This window comes from Lathamus discolor, chromosome 1 (genome assembly GCF_037157495.1).
Source record: "Lathamus discolor isolate bLatDis1 chromosome 1, bLatDis1.hap1, whole genome shotgun sequence".
NCBI classification, from domain to species: Eukaryota; Metazoa; Chordata; class Aves; order Psittaciformes; family Psittacidae; genus Lathamus; species Lathamus discolor.
In genome coordinates, this window is record NC_088884.1 from 156568315 (window position 1) to 156587724 (window position 19410).

Here is a 19410-nt window from a genome sequence, read left to right on the forward strand (position 1 = left end):
TTAAAGATGTATAAGCAAATAGTGTTTTGCTGAAGTAAATTATTGTGCCTAATTCCAAGAAAACAGTTAAACTGCTTAAGAGACCAAGATGGATCTGGTTTTTTTAAGTAAGGAAAGATTAATATGGTATTACCATAATGCCTTTTAATACTGTGGAAAATGTCTGCTTTATAACAAATTTGAATTATTTTTATGTTAATGGGGGCAGGGCACATATTTAGGAACTTGCAGGGCCCTTTTAAGCATGAATGGTATCAATTTGATGAAAATGGTTATCATGGAAAATTTTATTGCAATTACTTTAGATTTGGTAGCATTGTCAGTAATGTAACACTGTATGTGTATCCAAAGTTATATGTGCTGCTCTCAGATTCACCTGTAGTGTAAAATGTTTCCCATTCTTTTTTTAAAGGTATAGAGAAGACAAAGGACAATAAACTAGGTGATAAGGATGCACATCTGAAAAATGAAAAGGCAAGCATTTTAGAAGATTGAAGACCACTAAAAGCAGTCTTTCTATAGCAGGTTCAAAGTTGGTATAGACTGGCACTTCCATAACAAGCTTTATTACAACATAATGTATGCATTCATAATTAACTTTCCCCTGCGTTATTTTGCACTTGGCATCTATTTACCTATGAGAGACTTGTCTCCACTTCTGTTCCCTTTTTTATAGCAAGTTATTTTTGACAGATTGGTTAGAAATAAATGAGGTTGCTACGTTTAGGTAGTTCTGGGTTTAAAAAGGTTCTCAAACATCTATCACTGAGCAATTGCTAACAGATAATCATAAAGTGAGCTGATTTATATGAAAAACTAGTTTGTATTAGGAAGCTTAGTTTTTGATTTAATCATCTCTGAATTTGGTTTAATACACCTGTGAGTGAGAGCCAGTGTAGGAATGGGAATGGAGCCCCAGTTCAGGCTGCAATTGCAAGATCCTTTGGGTTGATTAATGAGTTGCAGATACTGCAAGTGTACTACTCCTGTCCCAGATGGTAATTTCATAGCCTTCCTTACTCTGAATGGTGCACGTTGCACATTTCAGGTCCATTCAGGTTGCTCAAGATGCAGAAAAACAGTTTGCTTTGTGGGATTGAGATGGTTTCCTACAAATTAAATTGGCTTGTAGGTAGACATGCAGCTGTGGATGCACATGGATAGTAATGGAAGCTCTTTTTCTGGGGATGGGGTGCTAATTTTGACTCACTGTATCTAATGAAAATTTCCTAGATCCACATAAATTGTGAAACTACATCCTGGGGGTTGTTTTCTCTATTTCCAGCCATGTCATTATTTCTAGTAGATCAGTTCTTCCTAGAAGCTGCTGCTTCTCTCTGTGGTTAATTGTAGTTCCACCTGTATTATTCTGACTTCATAATTAAACTGCTATGTTCTTATTTTTGAACCTCTAAAAAAGAAATGTTTATTCCTGATTCTATAATTACTTGAGCGTCCCAATTCAAATTCTACTGTGTTAAACGATACAACTATTTGCAGTTTGACTGGAGAATACAGCTGAGTGAATTAGTTGTCTTTCTGCGGCTCTTTAAAATTTGGTCTTTCTGTGATACGGTTTCTCCACTTATGGCAACTTCTTACAGTGTGCAGTTTTTGATTAACATCGCCTAAATCCAAGTAATTTATCTTCAGAGCAACCACTATTCATTTTGGAAGTAGCAAAAGCCTTATTAGCTCCCCTTTTATATTTACTTGGAACCTGTTGATTGTATTTCTGCTGTAGAGTTAATCCTGTAAAGTATGATCTCAGGCTATGTAAGCCTTTTTCATCTTTTGACTCTGTAGTTCTGAGGTCTGGGAATACAGGAACTGGGTTGAGGAATATTGCAAAACCAGAACACCACCCCAGCAACTTACTGGCTTTGTCATTCTGGTTTTCTCAGTTGATACAGATGGAGTAGAAATGGACGATACCCTTTGATCAGTGAAGATTGTCATTGTGGGGGAATGGATGGGAGCCTTGCACAACAGTAACTTGTGGTTCCTTTGAAGTGAGAAGGCCCTGGTTTTAGGAATGGTAATGGCAGCAGAGGTACTGAAGGAGACTCTTCTTCAAGAGCAGAAAATACAGTCATTATTAGAGGCTTCAGTTACTTTTCAGTGGAGTGGGTGAATATTAATTTTATGCATGATGCTGAGACTAAGAATTAGGAGACAACTACTTTGTGTAACAGTTGGAGAACTCATGAGAGAAATTGTGTTGAATTTGATTCTATGTGAAATCAGGTTCAAAATCTTCATGTTGAAAGATGCTCTGTCAGGGACTGTAATCTTTCTGAAGATTAAAAGATAAGTCATTATAGGAATGTGTAATTTCAAAAAATGAAGGAGCTTTTAAAATAAAATAAATGAAATTTCCTCTCCAAAGCCAGAACATTTGTAGGTAGTATACGGATTTATTCAGAACAGAATATTGGAGACTTAAAACAAATACTAAAATCTGTCCAGGAAAAAGGAAGTATGGCTAAATGACCGTGTGAAGGAGACCACTAAAAACGTCATCATGCAAAATGCTGAACTTGGTGGTATTTGTATTCTTTTATAGTTACCTCATTTGAGTAAGCTAAATGTAAATATAATAGTATAGTCCAAGTAAACTTTGAGAAGCAGCTTGCAAATGCATCCCTAATAATCCATCATTTTTCCAAATGCTCAGGAGTCAAAAGCTTGCCAGCTCCTGTAAGACCTGTTGATGATCAAGGCTTAAGAGGAGTATTGAGGGAAGATACAACTCTATATATCTGTAAATAGTTAAACACAGATTTACCCTGGGGGATCTTGGAAAGGTTGCCAGCTGCCATTCCAGAGTTCCTTGTTTATGAAATGAAGACAGAGGATCTATCTCAGCTGAAGAGGTTGTAAAAGAAACTTAACAAAATAAACACTAAGATAATACTAGGGCCAGTGGCATAGTGAGGACATTTCTGAAGGAAATCCAGGATGAAGGAGTAAAATCACAACATTAACATGCAACTTCTTGCTTAATGCTCTTTAATAGCATGCTGCTGTAAAAGGATTCAGGGACTGTCTGAAGTAGGAAAGCTGTTCTGGGCATACTGGGTTAAGTGGAATAGAATAAAATAATCATACTTGTGATAATACATCTTCAGTGCAACTTTCATATACATTTTGTTTACATCTTAGTCTTGCAAGTTGTTTGAAGAAATTGGTGGAGAACCAGCCGACTCGGTGTACTTGAATTTCCAAAGCAGCAATTATGGTCCCTTGCCAAAACTCTTCCGTAAATTAACCTGTCATGAAAAATGCTCTGAATACTGAGCTAAAGATGGAGATGAATGGTCTTTTCTGTCTTCAAAGGTCACCAGTAACCTAGTCACCATGGAGGGCTGGCTCTTGGACTAGATGTGTCTTACAGCTGTTTATATGCCATTTTTAGTGTTGGACTAATACTAGATTAAACCCCAAGCAAACAGTGTTGGGTTTGGATATAAGCAATATAAATCAATAAAATAATCTTACTGATAAATATGTGAATTTTGGTTTATGAAATGTGCTTCCCCTAAACTAACTCTTTATTTTGTTAGTATCAACATTTTTTTCAAGGAATATCACTTCCTTCAAAGCTCATATAAATGAACTCATGTGAGTTCATTTGTGTTTCTCCTAAGAAGTTGAATAATTGGTTCACTACATAATTCCCAATTTTTCCAGGACCTTCATGAGTCCACAACTGCCATATTAAAAACGTCTGCCAGCCCTGAAATAAATAACACTGGTCAGATAGTCAGGACATTACACAACAGTGAAATGCTTTGCTGTCAAGATACCGAAAGAGCGAGCTGTTACCAGGATATAAACTTGCCAACATGGGGATATAGAGAAAGAAATCTTGCAGTAAAAGCCGAAAACCAGGAGTGTGAGAAGATTGTAACTACTCCCCTTAAAAGAAAGCAAAATGTGCCTTTATCTTGTTCAGAGAAAACAAGGAGATTACCTATAAGAACTTACACTTCCTCACATGAAAGAAGATATGACTGTACTTCTGGACAATCAGAGTCTTCTGAAAATTGCCCTTTTGATGTCAGGAATTTAGGATGTGAAGAAAAAAGAGAATTGCTGACAACTATAAACCAGGCAACAGCTTTTGTAACTACTATGATATTTCAAGATGGTTCTTCACAGCTCAACTCGGAGCAGGTTAGTGAGAGATGTATTTTGTTTAGTCAGGTTTGTAGAAACATTTGAACTGTGTGTGTGACTCCTATATTCATCAGGAGCCTGGAGCCGTTCAAATACGAAATATTCAAATGTAAAATGAGGTAAATGTTAATACTTCTGATTACATTTTATTTTTAGTTACCAAGTAAAACCTAAAATAAAAAAAGAATGAAGCTGCTTGGGCTAAACAGGCTTTTGTGTACTTGAAGTGAGACTGAATTGGAGTATTTTTTCCTACTTTTTACTGTTTCTGTGACTGGCTTTTTATTTCAAGGCTGAAACACTTGCATGCTCTTCTACTATGTCAGTGGTGGATGCAGTAACTCTCATGTACATAAATAGGTTTCATATTGCAAAATTGGGACATTTTCTTTACAGGTTCACATAAAATCTGTCAGAGGAAACACTATTGTCATTGCCCATAACAGGTCTTAACCTCATCAGTGAAAGGATTTGTTGTGTTAGTGAAGAAGCAGACCGGTCAACCTTGCCCTCCCAGTTACTCTTCAACTGACTGTACTCGGAATGCTGCTAATGAAAATGATAAATTAATTTATTTGAGACTTGAATGGCCATCTCTTTGGCAACAAGCACAGCAGGCTCATGAGAGATTCACTTGGTGAGAATATGTAGGAAAAAAAGTACTGTTTTGCTTTATATGTGCTTTAACAACACTTTTGTAGGTTACATGGCACAGGCTTAATGAGTGTAAGGAGATTGAATTAGCTGAATGAGTCCTGTGGCAAGCTTGGGCTAATATAAACCAAATAAGAATAAACTATTCTTTTGGGCTCAGCATATCGCTAACTGCAGCCCTGCAGACCTCGGTTGGGATTCTGGTAGGAGCTATTTATATCCACCAAGTAATCCTTTATGAACAGCTTATATCTATATGGCACCACAAAATATGTTTTGTACAGGTTTCTCTTTCTTGTAGCTTGTTTTCCGTTTTCTGAGCTGCATTTCTTACCTGGTACATTTCTGATGGACATTATTACAGTAAATATCTTTTTTGAACTTTGCTAATATTTTAAGTTTTTTGAACACCCTAGGCCTTTTCACTGGCTTTTGAGATCCCAAATAAAGTTTTCCTAATATTCAGTAATAATGTTACATCAGAATTGCAAGATAATTTTTTAAAGTAAATGCTTTATGTAGCTGTGTAATAAACTTCCAGTTAGTATAAGCAAAATCCATTTTTATTCTTACTATTAACTTTGAAATAGCATCCCATAAAGGGAGAAATGAGAACTGAATCAGATTCTTAGATATAATAGTCACACATCAAAACTTCATTAGAATATGTTATGATTTTCAGTAATAACTGCTTTATTGTAAACTGCTGAATTTGGGTTATTGAATTACAAAGCATTCATTTTCAAGACTTGGACTCAATTGTTAATTTCTTCTCTTCCACTGCTCCACTGTGACTTGAACCAAATAATTTCCTTATCCTTCTTTAGCTGTAATACTGGAGTTATATGACAACTGGTTTAATAACTTGTTAGTTTGAATAGAGGTTATTCTGAATTGAGAATAACATATAATAAAGCAGGTACATATGAAGAGTGAAAATTCAATAATAAGTTAATAAGTGTATTAGCATTTAGATGAAACCCATAGGTAATTATTAGTTGTTGGTATAGTGTGGTTGTATAGTAGTGGCACTACACTGTATACAGTAATATCTTATGAGCTACACAACTTCTGAGTACCAAACACTTGGTGCTGTGGTTTCATACCACCAAAGAAAAATGAACTTGAAAGCTCCATAAAAAATAGCTATTTTTCTATATTGCCCCCCAAACATTATAAAAGTAGCACAAATAATGAGTATCTCTATATACTCATAGATATAATTGGTAAGATTGATTTAAAATAATGTAGGAACTATAGACATTTTCAAAAGGAATGGAAAAATGTGACAGATGAAGTATTCTGGATTTAAATAGTGTATGAACACTAGGCTATTATGGCAATTTATATTGTCTAATCATGATTTAACGTAATCTTTAAATCATGATTTTATACCACTGAATTAATTCAGAAGCCTCTGTGATTTTATTTGCATATATTAAAGTATTACAGGGATGCCAGTTGCTGTTTAGGATTAAGATTGCATTTAATGTTGAGTATCAAATAGGATTTGTTTTCTTTATGAATGCATGTTAAGGTGTATCTGCTATGGTGTTTGTTTTATTATAGAATGAAGTCTCAGTATTAATGAATTGAGAATTTAATATTCAAATACAGTGTACCGTTCTTGCAGGAATAGAGAAATGTCTTGTGTTAACTGTTTAGTAAGAGGTGCTAATTAAATGTATAAAGTAAACAGATTCACTAAATCCAGTGGTGATGTAGTGTGCATTAATAAACTGCTTCTGTGCAGGCAGGTGTTGTTTCAAATGCTGCGTTGCAAAGTTCCAATTATTTGTTTCAATGCAAAAGATTTCCTGAGGACTTTACTTCAAGTTTATGGTAATGAAATTAGCTGGAAACAAGGTAACTACCTAATCTATGATCTAATCTTGTCATCTCTGTGCTTTTGATGTTTCTGTTGAAATCACCAGGTGTAGAAGTAACTAGATTAGTGGTTAAGTAATATATGGAAAAACAGTTTTAGTCCGATGGAAAAACAGTTTTAATCCGATGGAAAAGAGAAACCTTCTTGGGGGAGGTTGTGACCAGAGGCTTGACATGTCAAGATGATGTATTTCTTCTCAGAGTAGGAATCAAATCATTGAATAATTTAAGCGCAGCTTCTAGTGGTAACAAAAACTCTCAACACAGTCCTGACTAGAGCTGAAAAGGTCAAACTGCTTCATATTTCACGTTCCCTAGAAAAACTTTCTCTGCTCAAGAGGAAAGGCTAAAATAAATTCCAGAGGTGTTCATAGTTGTCAGAACTGGGAATTAGTTGAAGGGGTCCTTGTTTTTCTGACAGGAACAAATTAAGACTTTCTTGTATGGATTTAGAAGCAACTACAAATAGAAGAGATAATGTTTATGTTTGCCCCCTTTTTTTTTTCCGCTTAGAATCATAAAATCCAATAGGTTGAAAAGACCTTTAAGGTCATCAAGTCCAACCTTTACCGCAGGACTGCCAAGTCCACTACTAAACCATGTCACTAAGGGCCCCATTTACATGATTTGTGAACACTTCTGCGGACAGTGATTCCACCACTGCCCTGGGCTGTTCCTATGTAGTCATGATACTGATTGTTTGTTACAGGTGCAAATTTGGTGTTTTAACATTTTCATAGTGTAAATGCTTGTCTATTTATGATGGGTGTCTACAGGAAAGATGAGCAGCACTTTAGAGGTATTTCTCAGTATAGGATGTAGCCAAAGTATTTTGATTGACAAAAATAACTTCTTTTTGTAGTTGCTGATGGTGTCGTGTTAGATCCCAGGATTGCAGCATGGCTGATAAACCCCAGCGACACAGTTCCCTCTTTTGAATGTTTAATCCAGAAGTATTTTGAAAATCCATGTTCTATGGGAACAGTAAATACAGATACAGGCACTTTGAGAAATGTATCAGTAAGTAGTTTGTTTTCAATTGCTTGTGGTTGGGTAAAAAGGGGAAGGAAATTATGAAATAATTGCTTTTTCTTACAAAATACTGCAGAAAGAAAGTCACATAATGCTTTTCTTCTGACGGAAGAAAATTGCTATATTAATACTACTTGTTGGAAATTTAATTTTAAAGAAAGGGGAGAAGGGAAGGAGAGTCCACTTCATTCTGCCAAGATGGCATCATATTTTCCAGAACAGCTGTAAAATTCTCCTTCAAAACCTGAAAGTTCAGTACCAATGTGAATTAATGTGTAATCTTATCCTTTTGCTTCCCACCTCCCTGCAAGCTGATTTCCAGCTTTCCTTTCCAAAATGTCTGTCTAATGCCTTGTTCTGTAATTCATGTGAACTTGTAGCCTGTATGCAGTTACTTGTTATTAACAATTTTGCTGAATTTCACAGCTGGTAAAGGCACCACATCCTAGGCTGAGGAACAGTAGGGAGTCAAATGTGAACCTTCAAGCATGTATGAAAAAACAGTGTATTTTTATTCTCAACAAGAGAGAATGTGCTTTTTGGGAGGTTATTCTCATTACGGTGAAGATACCTTATTGTCTGTTGAAACCTATTTACTGAGTAGTGTAAAATTTTGGTGTTTGTGTTTTGTATTTCATATCTACTCTGACCACATTGGCCTTCAGATGTCACTTGAATGATAAAATAGATGTGCAATGCCTCAGTGGTGATTTTTGAAACTGGTCACTTCGGAGGCCTTGCTTGTTCAGACTCAGGTATTGCAATGTGATCATAGGGCTTCTAGGTCACAAATCCAGATGTCAAGTGGGCTTACAGTGTGCACAGAGGTCAGTTGTATCGGCATATACCCATCAGTATAGATATTTCTGAGAGACCAGAGCTATTTACTTTAAAACAATAGCTGTAAACTGCAGTTGTTTAGAAGTTTATGGGCTAAGCTATTAGTGTAGGGAATGAACGGGCAAACTGGCAGAAGCTATGAATTTGCTCGTTATTTCTGTATGTGATGTCCCCTTCTGAGAGTCAGTATCCTTAATCTTGTCTCTTTCATTAGTTTGACTCAGTCTCCTGTTCTTCATATATCACATCTATTCTTAGTTATAATTTCTCAACTTTGTCATGCTGATTCCCAGCTCTGAGTTAAATACTGAATTCTTATTTCCTTCCTGTTCCACTTCAGGTCTAGTTTGTTTCCTTTCCCCAACCATCTCCAGTGCCTTATGCTGACTTGTTCACCCAAGTCCCAGTTAATGCCTCCCTCTAACATCCTGTGATTATTCCCTCCCCAGTCCTTATGCAATTAATTTGTTCCCTGGACTCTCTCACTTTCTGTTTGGCTTCTCTGTTTGCTCAGTGAGTCCCAGTTCTTCTATGAATGCTAAATCTTTGCCATATTTTTCTCTTCAGCCTTCTTGCTCTGACTTTACTGGTAGGTTCCTGACAGTTGGTTGTACTCCAAGAGGGATCTGTGTCAGGTGATGTATCATGCCTTGTGCACCACTCTTTCAGTTAAGCTCCCTCTATATTGTGCTAGTCCTGTCCACCCGCATAGTATTTGAAATGGCTGCTATTTTATCCTGTAGCCTACTACTCACCCACACACCTCTGCAGCATAGAATATGTGCTACTTACTGCTTGTCTTTGTATTTGCTGCTGTGCCAAAAGGCTCAGTTAAAGGGGTCATAGTGCATATACCTTGAAACATATACCTTGGGGCCTATAGGGATGCTGGGGAGGGACTTCGTCAGGGACTGTAGTGACAGGACAAGGGGTAACGAGTTAAAACTTAAACAGGGGAAGTTTAGATTGGATATAAGGAGGAAATTCTTTCCTGTTAGGGTGGTGAGGCACTGGAATGGGTTGCCCAGGGAGGTTGTGAGTGCTCCATCCCTGGCAGTGTTCAACGCCAGGTTGGATGAAGCCTTGGGTGACATGGTTTAGTGTGAGGTGTCCCTGCCCATGGCAGAGGGGGTTGGAACTAGATGATCTTGAGGTCCTTTCCAACCCTAACTATTCTATGATTCTATGATTCGATGAAACTTTTGCTGAAACAGGTGCTAGGCATCATACTGGTCTTTGTCATTACTGCATTTGCTGATAAGGAATCTTGGTGTTACTGAAGCCTGTCATTGGTCTTACTTCCACCTCCAGAATGGGATCAAGCAAGCTGTCTGTTGCTCAAACCGTAATATTTCACAGGCAGCTCTTTTGTTCCAGAACCAGTGGGTATGGACAAGGTTCCTTTGAGACAGCTTGATGGCTTTTCACTGCAGTATAGGCCTGCTTATATTAATCTATCTGAAGTGGAGAGAAGTCCTGACTGGTAGGACAGGACTAGGCTGTTATAAAACAAGGATGACCACTGGTGGATGTCGATATTTCATCTTTGGAGAGAGCTCTCTCTGCATCCTACCTTCAAGGGTCTACTTTATCTCAGTCTTGCAGGGTTCAAGCCTGCTGTAGGCTGAAGGGAAGCCTGTACCAGTAGGTGTCCATATTGTCTACTCACAAATGACCAGCACAACCAGTGCTGAAGTTGCATAGACTAATAGCACTTAAGCAGATGGGGAATGTGCAGGGACTGTCAGGCGAATTCATGACCCCTTTTTAACTCTTTCCTGCTGTTGGGGCTCTGCTGGGACATGCTTCCCACTAACAGACATCTGTTTAGTTTTATCTGCTGTTATCTTGAGTTATATGGTCATCACAAGATAAAAACAACTATGGTACAGGCTTGAGCGCATTCTGAATGACTGCAACACTAGTGCCCCTTTGTTATATTGTATGTGGTAGGAAAATGTCTGTAGTAAAGATTACTCCAGAATTTGGATAATTCTCATTTTAGCATGAAATATAAGTTCTTGTAACTAGTCATTGTCTCCCACTCTTTTGTTGCAATTGGCACTTCTAAAAATCAGTTGGACCAATATGATAGAGTTCCTGTGATGGCTCTTCCCCAGCTGTGCAATGGAAAGCACAGCTCTGTTACAGTAATATGTTATAATTTGCCCTAAAATAAACTAATTTCCAGCCAGTTCTGGTTCTGTTGTGTTTGTGCAGCAACAAGTAATTTGGATTCCTTCTGCATTCTATTTGGTTCAAATAATGGATGAAGCATTGCTCATGTCATTCTGCATCTGCTGTAATGCTTTGGTTCCAGACTTTTGTCTTTCTTCCAATAATGGGGCAGTTTTGCAAATACTAGGCCAAAATTGTGGGGTTTGTGTACGAGGCAGATTTTCACACGCTGTTTGGAGGATGGATTATGTTTATCTCTTGATATACAGCTGACTCTTGCACCAGAGAGCATGGGATCAAGTGATTAGATGTACTGGTGTCTCAGTCCATGCCAACTTTTCCTCCCTAGGAACACAACCACAAGGTTCTGAGGGTCATCCTGAAGATGACAAGGTTTGCAAGAAGAAATTTGCAAAGAAGTTTTCCTTATTTAATAATAATAAAATTTATTTTCATTTCATAGCAATAGAATTCTGTCTTCAGTGTCAAAGGCAATGTAGTGACACTATTTCTCCATACACGGTCTGTGCAAAATGTAAATCAAGGAGCAGGTAAAATCTTGAATATTCATGTTCTGTTCTACTCTGTTCATAAATTGTATGTCAGAGGTCTAAGAACATTAATAAAATATTAAATATAAGAGGAAACATGCAGGAAAATATATAGTTTAATCACATTCAAAATACATAGTATTCTAAATATTTATGTTAGCATTAAAACTGTTGATTTATTTTTTATCAGTATCAAAACTTAGGTGTGAACTTGCAGAAGCTTTATAATGTAATGATGGACCTTGCTCGTGACTTACAGGTAAGATATAAAAAGTAGTTATTCAGGTATAACTTCAGAGGCACTGTCATGAAGTAAGGAGAGTTAGTGATGTGCTTCTCATTCAGATCAGAATGAATGAATTCTACTTACTAGAATTAAGTAGGAGCTTTCAATACTTCTGTGTTTACACTGCTGGTCAATATTAAAAACAAAGTTTCCCATCAAATCTGCCATCTCTTCCAGAAGGAGGAAATGGTAAAGTCTCAAGGTTAATCTCAAAAGAAACTTTTCCTCTTATTATTATTTTTTTCTTATTGCTGTTCCTGTACAAAATGATTACTATTACAAAATGTATTGCTGCTAAACTGAAGTGATAACGGGCTACAGTATTTAGACTTTAATTCACAGCAGTATTTAATTGCATAAATAGTTTTGCCATAAAAAAAGGGATTATACAGAAAGTGAAATACTGCTTACTGGAAAATAGAGCCACGTAATGACACTGTTGTACATTTTAAGATTAAAATTGGCTGTTACTGAAGATTTTATTTGTATCTTGCTTTATAGGTTCAAGGTTTGTGGCAATTATTTTGCACATTAGAGCTTCCACTTCTCAAAATTCTGGCAGGTATGAAAGTTCAATTCCAAATATGAATCTCCACTGTTTTCACACAGCTGCTGACTATGCTCAAGTAGGATGTTATACCTCAGGGTACTAAATGGTATGTCAGCCTCATGGCACCTGTGTGTGTTTGACTTCCCATTTTACAGTCTAAGAAGCATGTAAAATCAAAATTGTCAATTGTAAACATTCTCAGTATATATCTAATTGTATTTACAGTGATGGAAACACACAAAATACATGTGAACAAACATGAACTGAAAAAAACATCAGAGATTCTGGGGGTAAATTTTGCCTTTATTTTTTTATTTAGAAATTGTATAGCATCATCTTGCTGCTTTTACTGAGGATAACTGATTAAAAAGAGGAGTCTGTTTTGTCACATTTTATATAGCAGTTTAGGGTTTCTAGTATTTTTATTGTACTCTTATTATTGTAAGTAGAACTAATTGTATTTGCACTTTAGGATAATCCCAAGAGATATTTGCTTCATTAGCCTTGCCCCAGAACTGAGATTGCTTTGCAAAATGAACAGTTCCTTTTGGGTTATGTGTTGTAAAATGAAAATTGTAATAACTTTTTCTGAACCCACAGTTTTCAGTAAATATCTTCTTCAGAAGTAATAGATATTTCCATCTTTGTAAATAAAGCACTCTTTACAGCTTAGGTGTTCTGAGAGATCTAAGCTTGCCATTTTCCCGTTGATTAAGAGTAGCTACAAGAGAATCCTATTTTGTAGCATAAAATCTGACTAGGTAATCATAGTGGTCTGACAGATTATTAATTTACCAGAATAATTTCCATAGCTCTGTTTCTCAGAGACTCTATAGTCTTGGATTTCCCACAAGTTTTGGTACTTTTTACTATGATGGATCCCCTTCCCAGATCATGAAGACATACAGTTTAAAGAGGGTTTAGGAAATCAAGCCAAATGTTGATAGCCAGCAATGATTACACATTATGAAGTGCCCTATATGTAAATAGAAGTCTGATCTACTCAACCTAGGAAGTAGCAGAAGAAAGTAAGAATGTGAACAGAATAATTCTGATGTACTAATTTGTAGTTGCGACTCAAAGAACTTGAACAGGAAGCTCATCAAGTTGCTGGAGAAAAATTCCTTGTGACCAGCAGTAGTCAGCTCAGAGAGGTAGTATTTATACTACTGTTATTTTGTACCTTGTAAATGCAGAAGTATTATAAAGCATATAAAATTGTCGTCACAACTTAAGAATCCTTTCTTTGATATTAATTATGATTTTCTGGTTTTAATGGATGGTATCAGCTTGTCATAAATCTATCAGTGTTGGATAACCTGTATTTGAATGTATTTACATCAATTATGTGTGTGAATTTAGTAAATATGCTACTTTTTCATTGCTCAAAAATAAACATTTGGGTTTTTTCAATTCTGTGACAGCTGTCGTTGCTACAGTATACTTTATTCTCCTTGAAAACTGTTTTTGAGGCTTAAACTCAGTAACCAAATAATCTTCCTGTTTCAGCACTTGAAACACTGAAACATTTCTCTTCTGTGTTTTTCTCGCTGTAGGTACTATTTGAAAAGTTAAAACTCCATACACTGTGTGAGAAAGTTCACAGAACTGAAATACAGCAACTTGTGTCCACCTCGGAAGTTGTGGTGAGATGGGGAGGGATTTTAAAAACACCTGCATGATTTAGCAAAACTTCTAAATTCTGTTCCAGTGAAAACGTCATTTGTCTGAGATTTTCCCAGCAGTCTTGATTTATTTTTGTAATGTACTAATCACACTTTGTTTACACATGCCAGAAGCAGAAGTTGCGTTCTATGATGGGGAAAACCAAACTAGCTACTGATGTTAAACATTAGCTATAAACTGGAGTAAAAAACTTCAGTACCATCATGACTATTTTCCTCAAAGGAGGGAGACTTTGTGGCTGGCCAGGTTTTGGTAGCTTGGTATAACTGACTGGCTGGGTGAAAAAGACTACTGGAGAAAGAAAAGAACATTAATGTAAAATCTGCTGGTGAAAGATCTACCAACCCAGACTTCCTCTTTGCTGTCAGGAGATTTGGGCTAAAACTATGTTGTCATCTTTTTATGGAGCCTCATCTCACTTGTTCGTGTTAGGTAAAGAGCTCTGTAGGAAATTATTTGATACCTGTGGTTTGAATCCAGAGTTGTCGCCTTCTTTGTATGGTCCAGTGTTATTCTTGTTGTCTACATAAATCATCCTCAAGCTTTATTTTCCTCCATGGAGTTGCTTGTCTTCAGGAAGAATGGTTGCATTTGGAGTTAAATCTGCAGGGCATTGATATAATCTTCCTCCCTTCAAGCAATAATGACTAAACAGTTTAGATATTTTGATATGCCTGTACAAGAGATTCAGTGCAATAAATTGCCCACGTGAAGCTTTTCCTGTTCTGTTAGTGTTGGAGCAGATAATGGTCAGCAATGCAGATATTCATGTGTGATTCCACACAAGTGCAGAAACCTGGCAAAAACATTTGTCTAAAAATGAAGTCAAGGCCAAACTGGAGACTTCTTGGTAACCTGAGGCAAGTGGAGCCTTTATGCAGCTGTACCTGTTTCTGATTTGGTGCTGCAGTTGTATTGTTCTAGTTTACATGGGAGTCAAATAAAAGTACTCAACTGATTGCTGAGAATGGACACCTCTGGAGAAGGTAGAAAGGTAATATTTGTGTGTGAAAGAGAAAATTCAACTTTTGGGCCAAGTGTCTGAACTACCATATATGATCTCTGAGGTAATGTCAACAGTACAACTAAAAACCACTTGCTGCTCAAGGAGAAGGAGGTTTTATAGGTCAAATGTAATTTCGGAGGATGACAGAGAGTCTTGGGAAGTGAGGTGGGAGGGATCAATGGGATAATGCATGTTGTGTTTTTCTGGGAATATAAGATGTGTTGCAGTTATCAAAGCAAGGCTTTTATGTAGCTCAGTACTCTTTCCAACAGCTGCTAAGACCGGGTTGTTTAGATAAAGGTAGACTGAAACCTTCAAATAGAGAAATACTAGAGAATTAATATGTTGTCTCTCACTGGGAGCAGGGAAAAAAATGCTGTTAAGTCTCCATTCTGGTATGGTTCTGTTTATTTTTTACCCTGAACTGTTGTAGTTCCAGATATTTTTGTTGTACTTATACATATCCAGTCTCTATTTTAATAATTTCTTTCTTTTTGTTTTCAAAATTTTATAGCATTTTACAATCAAAGTAATGTCATAAATATGCTTTATCTCATTTCTTTTGGATTTTACAATTTCAATTTTTCTTGAAGTTCTTCTGGAACTTATATTAGGGGATGAAAAGGAGAAGTTCTGTTGGATTTTGTGTGCGTGTAAATATGTATGTGCCTATATATGTATTATTTTATATACTTTTATTGTATCCACTCTTGCATTGATGTTGTCTAGCACAAAAAATAAACCAAGGACCATAAGGAACAACCCCCTCACCCCCGCCAATGCTTCAGTGTTTTCAAAAGTGTTGTGGTGAAGATTTTATGTCTGTATGTGTTTTTGTCTCTGTCTGGGACAGGAAGGTAAATGAAACAGGAAGGGGTAAGCTCCAGCCCTCCTGCTGAAGGCAGGAAAGAATGGAGGCTTCCTGGGCCTAGACTGAGATTGCTTGAAGGACATTATTCCTTAGCCAGTATTTATTTCAGCTTGGCGAGTATATTTCTTCCTTCAAAATTTTTTTGGTTAAGATTGTTAAATAACATAACTTCACAGAAAAGTATGCTAGTAATTTACATGCTTTATTTTGCAGCTAAAGCAGTTGCAAGATCTTCATCCTTTGCCTAAGATAATTTTAGAATACCGTCAGGTGAGTTGATGTTTGTCACATAATTTAGTTGCACTGAGGCAAAATTAGCAAGAAAGAGAACATATTCATGGCTAAATACATACAAAAAAGTTGGCTCTAATGTAAGTTCAATGAAATATTCATTTAAATTTTGGATTTGTAGTATTCTTAAGAGTTTTTAAATTTAATGATTATATTTCTGGTTTGCGAGATACTAGATTATAGCCAGCAAGCAACTGTTGCAAAAACAATCACAAAACTTCACTGCTAAATTTGTGTAGTGCTATAAAAGACGTTCTTAGTGCAAAACATTTATTTTCTTGAGTTCTGAGGAAATCCTCCACTGAAAGTGAAGGAGAGAACTAGTAATTGGAGGAATTTTCAGTAAAAATTCAAAGTAAAGTGGTTAGTCTGCTCTCACACTTCATGTTTGGCTTTTCAGTGGGTATGTTTCTAAGGCTAAAAACCAAAACCAACCCCCAAAAAGTTGTGGGTGGTACTTTTGGGTGTATGCGTGCCCTTTTTTGTGTAGTTTATTGGCCTGGGGATATAAGATGTAAAGTAATAAATTCCAGTAATTCCTTTAGCATTGCAAAAACCTGGCTTTAAGGTATAACCAAGCACTTACTGAAGTTACACTGATAGGTCAAGCTACTAGTGAGTATACATCCATTAGTTACACTGATAGGTCAAGCTACTAGTGAGTATACGTCCATTACTTACTAAGAGAAAACTATCATTTTACAGAAGTCTGCTAAACAAGTTAATATGCATTTTGAGATGAAGATCTTAAACTTGAAAAATCTCTTATTTTTATAAATTAGCATTTATCTGAACTTTTGTGTAATAATTTAGGTTCATAAGATGAAATCAACTTATGTGGATGGACTCCGAACGTGCATGAGAAAGGTAGGAACAGAAAAAGTAGCCTGTAAAATATGTAAAATCATAAAAGGATGTGAAATGAGTGTGGTGGTTACAGTTTACGAACTTTTAAATACAGAAAATTATGAATATTTCTTTTTGATTTATTTACTCCTGGTTGCAGTGAGTTTTTATTACTGATACCTACATTAAATACGATTCAGATGTATGTCTTCACCCTTTTCTTTTGGGGGATTTTTACTTTTACTTGACTACAGGGATTTATTTCCTCTACCTGGAATCAGACAGGAACTGCGACTGGCAGACTTTCAGCCAAACATCCGGTAAGTGAGCCCATTTGAAGACTTAAATTTTAATTAGAATCAAAAATTATTTATATAAAATACATAATATTTTTTGCACATGAAATTTTCATTTTCATCTTAGTCTAGCAGTTGCTCTATTGTATGCAAATAGTGGACAGGAAAAGCTAATTAAATAGATGTTTTACTCCAGAGCATTTATTCTTAAAGTATTTTCTTTTACCTGTGGATCAGAATTTGATACTATTTTTTGAGGCAGAGGGGTAGAATTGTGAGCTGTACATGCACCCTCTAGATGTCCTCTGAATCCTTCTTTCTAACCTGGTATTCATGAACCATTCCTTGTAAAGGATCAGTGAGCCTTCGAAGGTACCCTGGGGACTGCAGAAGAGGGGGAAAAGAGGCCTTTTCTTCTGGAATTTGGCTTCAGGCCTCATAGCAGCGAAGGGCTAAGCTGGCTATGCTGTTGCTCTGGAAGTCTTGGAGACACTTATGCGACTGTGACACCTGGGCTTTTTGTGCTTCTCCTGTCATTGGCTATAATGATCTCCAAGTACATACTTGTGGCTGGAATGTGTTTTATTTGACTATCTGCACTGCTAGAGGCTTGGGTGAGTCTTTGTTTTGCCAAAGTGGCCTTTTTAAGGGCACATTTGAATATATTTTATTACACCATTTTACTTGGATTTAGGAAACATACTGGCCTTTGACTGTAGGGACTGGTGGGGTCTTTTGTGTTCCAGTTCTATCATAGTCATAGCTGCATGGATGAGTGTGCAGGGGCTGGTGTGGGAGAAGACAGGGTTGCAGACTGTTTCAGGGGCTCGAGTCAAGGCATTAGGTGGTGGAATAGCAGTAAAAAAGTAGTGTTTGGTTTAATCGTGGCCTATCTTAGCAAAGACCTAACTCTGGCCCTGTGGGAGGGGAGGAATAGATGCAAAAGTGGGACTTGGCTCATGAAAGCTGGAAGGAATCCACAAAGTCCTTTTACTTGTGCCCAAAAGTATTGTCAGTTCTTAGCCATGCAGGTTTGAGTACTACTTATTTGTCTCTGCAGATACTAGCCATGAGCTTAATGGGTACAAATGGCATTAGAATTTTTCTGCAGTACTGGGAGAAAGGCCCAAGTCTTCCACAGCTCTATCTGGGAGTAGAGATGTTGGATGTAATGCTTATGTTGTGACCATTTTGCATGGGTGGGTTCATGTGGCTCTACACAAGTGCTGGCCGCTATGGTGATGTTTGGTGTTGCAGCAGAAATCTGTCCTGGGAGGCTCTCATCCTCACAATACTGGTGATTTACTTAGCTCCTTAATCTATCTTCACAGTTCAGGTTTAATTTATATCTTCCTACTCTCATCGTACCTATTTCCATAGAATTTGTCATCAAAGAGGTAGCAAAACATCTGATTTATAGAAAGTGGTATTTTGTGCTTTTTGCTGAGTAAAAACAGTGTCTAGGATTCTGAGTTAACAAGGGAATATTGTGTTACTGCTGTTCCTGTTTCTCATGTGCCCAGATGGGGTGAAATGATGGGAGAGAATGGAAAAGATGATCATGAAGGTCACAGTTTGCTAAATATTCTGGCATGATGCAAAGGCATCTAGAAGTCAGAGCTGAACTGACAGCTGTCTTGAACAGCCACATCCAACACAAGGCAACCTTTGGCTCATTAAGCTAAAAATGACACAAAATCTACTTTTCTTAAAGGTTATTTTTCTCCAAAATAATGCTGCTAAAGTTAGCATCCAGGGTTGCCTAAGGCTGGCTTTTCCTTATAAGGAAAAATATTGGCATGTCTTTTTTTGTGTGAAATGTTTATGGAACTTATACCATCTGTTTCTTGAATCATTTATTGATATAGAAGATAAACTCCAGTGCCCAGTCACTCTACTGAGTTTTAAAGGATTAGGAAGAGTCTTGCCAGAAATCATAAATATTGTAGATTTTTTTTTTTTGCAGTTACTATGATGCTATGTGAAATTTTAGCTGAATATTTGCTGAAGTATTTATTTTTGTGTTTTAAAATGCTTTACGGAGTGATTAAAGCAACAGGTAAGTGTAAATCAGATGAAGTGAGAAGTCAAATAGAAAAAAACATCCCATTTGCTGCACTGGTTGTGGGAGATGGGGTCCCAAACAAAGGTTTCTTTCTTTCATTTGTTTTATAAATGTAATGGCTCTATCCTCTTGCCTTTAAGAAATGGAGTTCTTTTAAACGGCGTCCATGAGGATTTACTTGTATGTTTA

General features: G+C 36.7%; 1 protein-coding gene across 1 annotated transcript in view; it reads left to right on the forward strand.

The window, feature by feature from the left end:
• The window catches only part of POLN (DNA polymerase nu), a 94511-nt gene that overhangs the window by 2849 nt on the left and 72252 nt on the right, over positions 1-19410 (forward strand). The window contains exons 2-14 of the mRNA XM_065660700.1: positions 413-474; positions 3694-4179; positions 4629-4819; positions 6590-6702; positions 7586-7743; positions 11515-11583; positions 12112-12172; positions 12386-12450; positions 13231-13314; positions 13717-13806; positions 15937-15993; positions 16828-16881; positions 17115-17180. Coding sequence (XP_065516772.1) covers positions 413-474; positions 3694-4179; positions 4629-4819; positions 6590-6702; positions 7586-7743; positions 11515-11583; positions 12112-12172; positions 12386-12450; positions 13231-13314; positions 13717-13806; positions 15937-15993; positions 16828-16881; positions 17115-17180 — 1556 coding nt within the window. The remainder of the gene's footprint in view (positions 1-412; positions 475-3693; positions 4180-4628; positions 4820-6589; positions 6703-7585; positions 7744-11514; positions 11584-12111; positions 12173-12385; positions 12451-13230; positions 13315-13716; positions 13807-15936; positions 15994-16827; positions 16882-17114; positions 17181-19410) is intronic.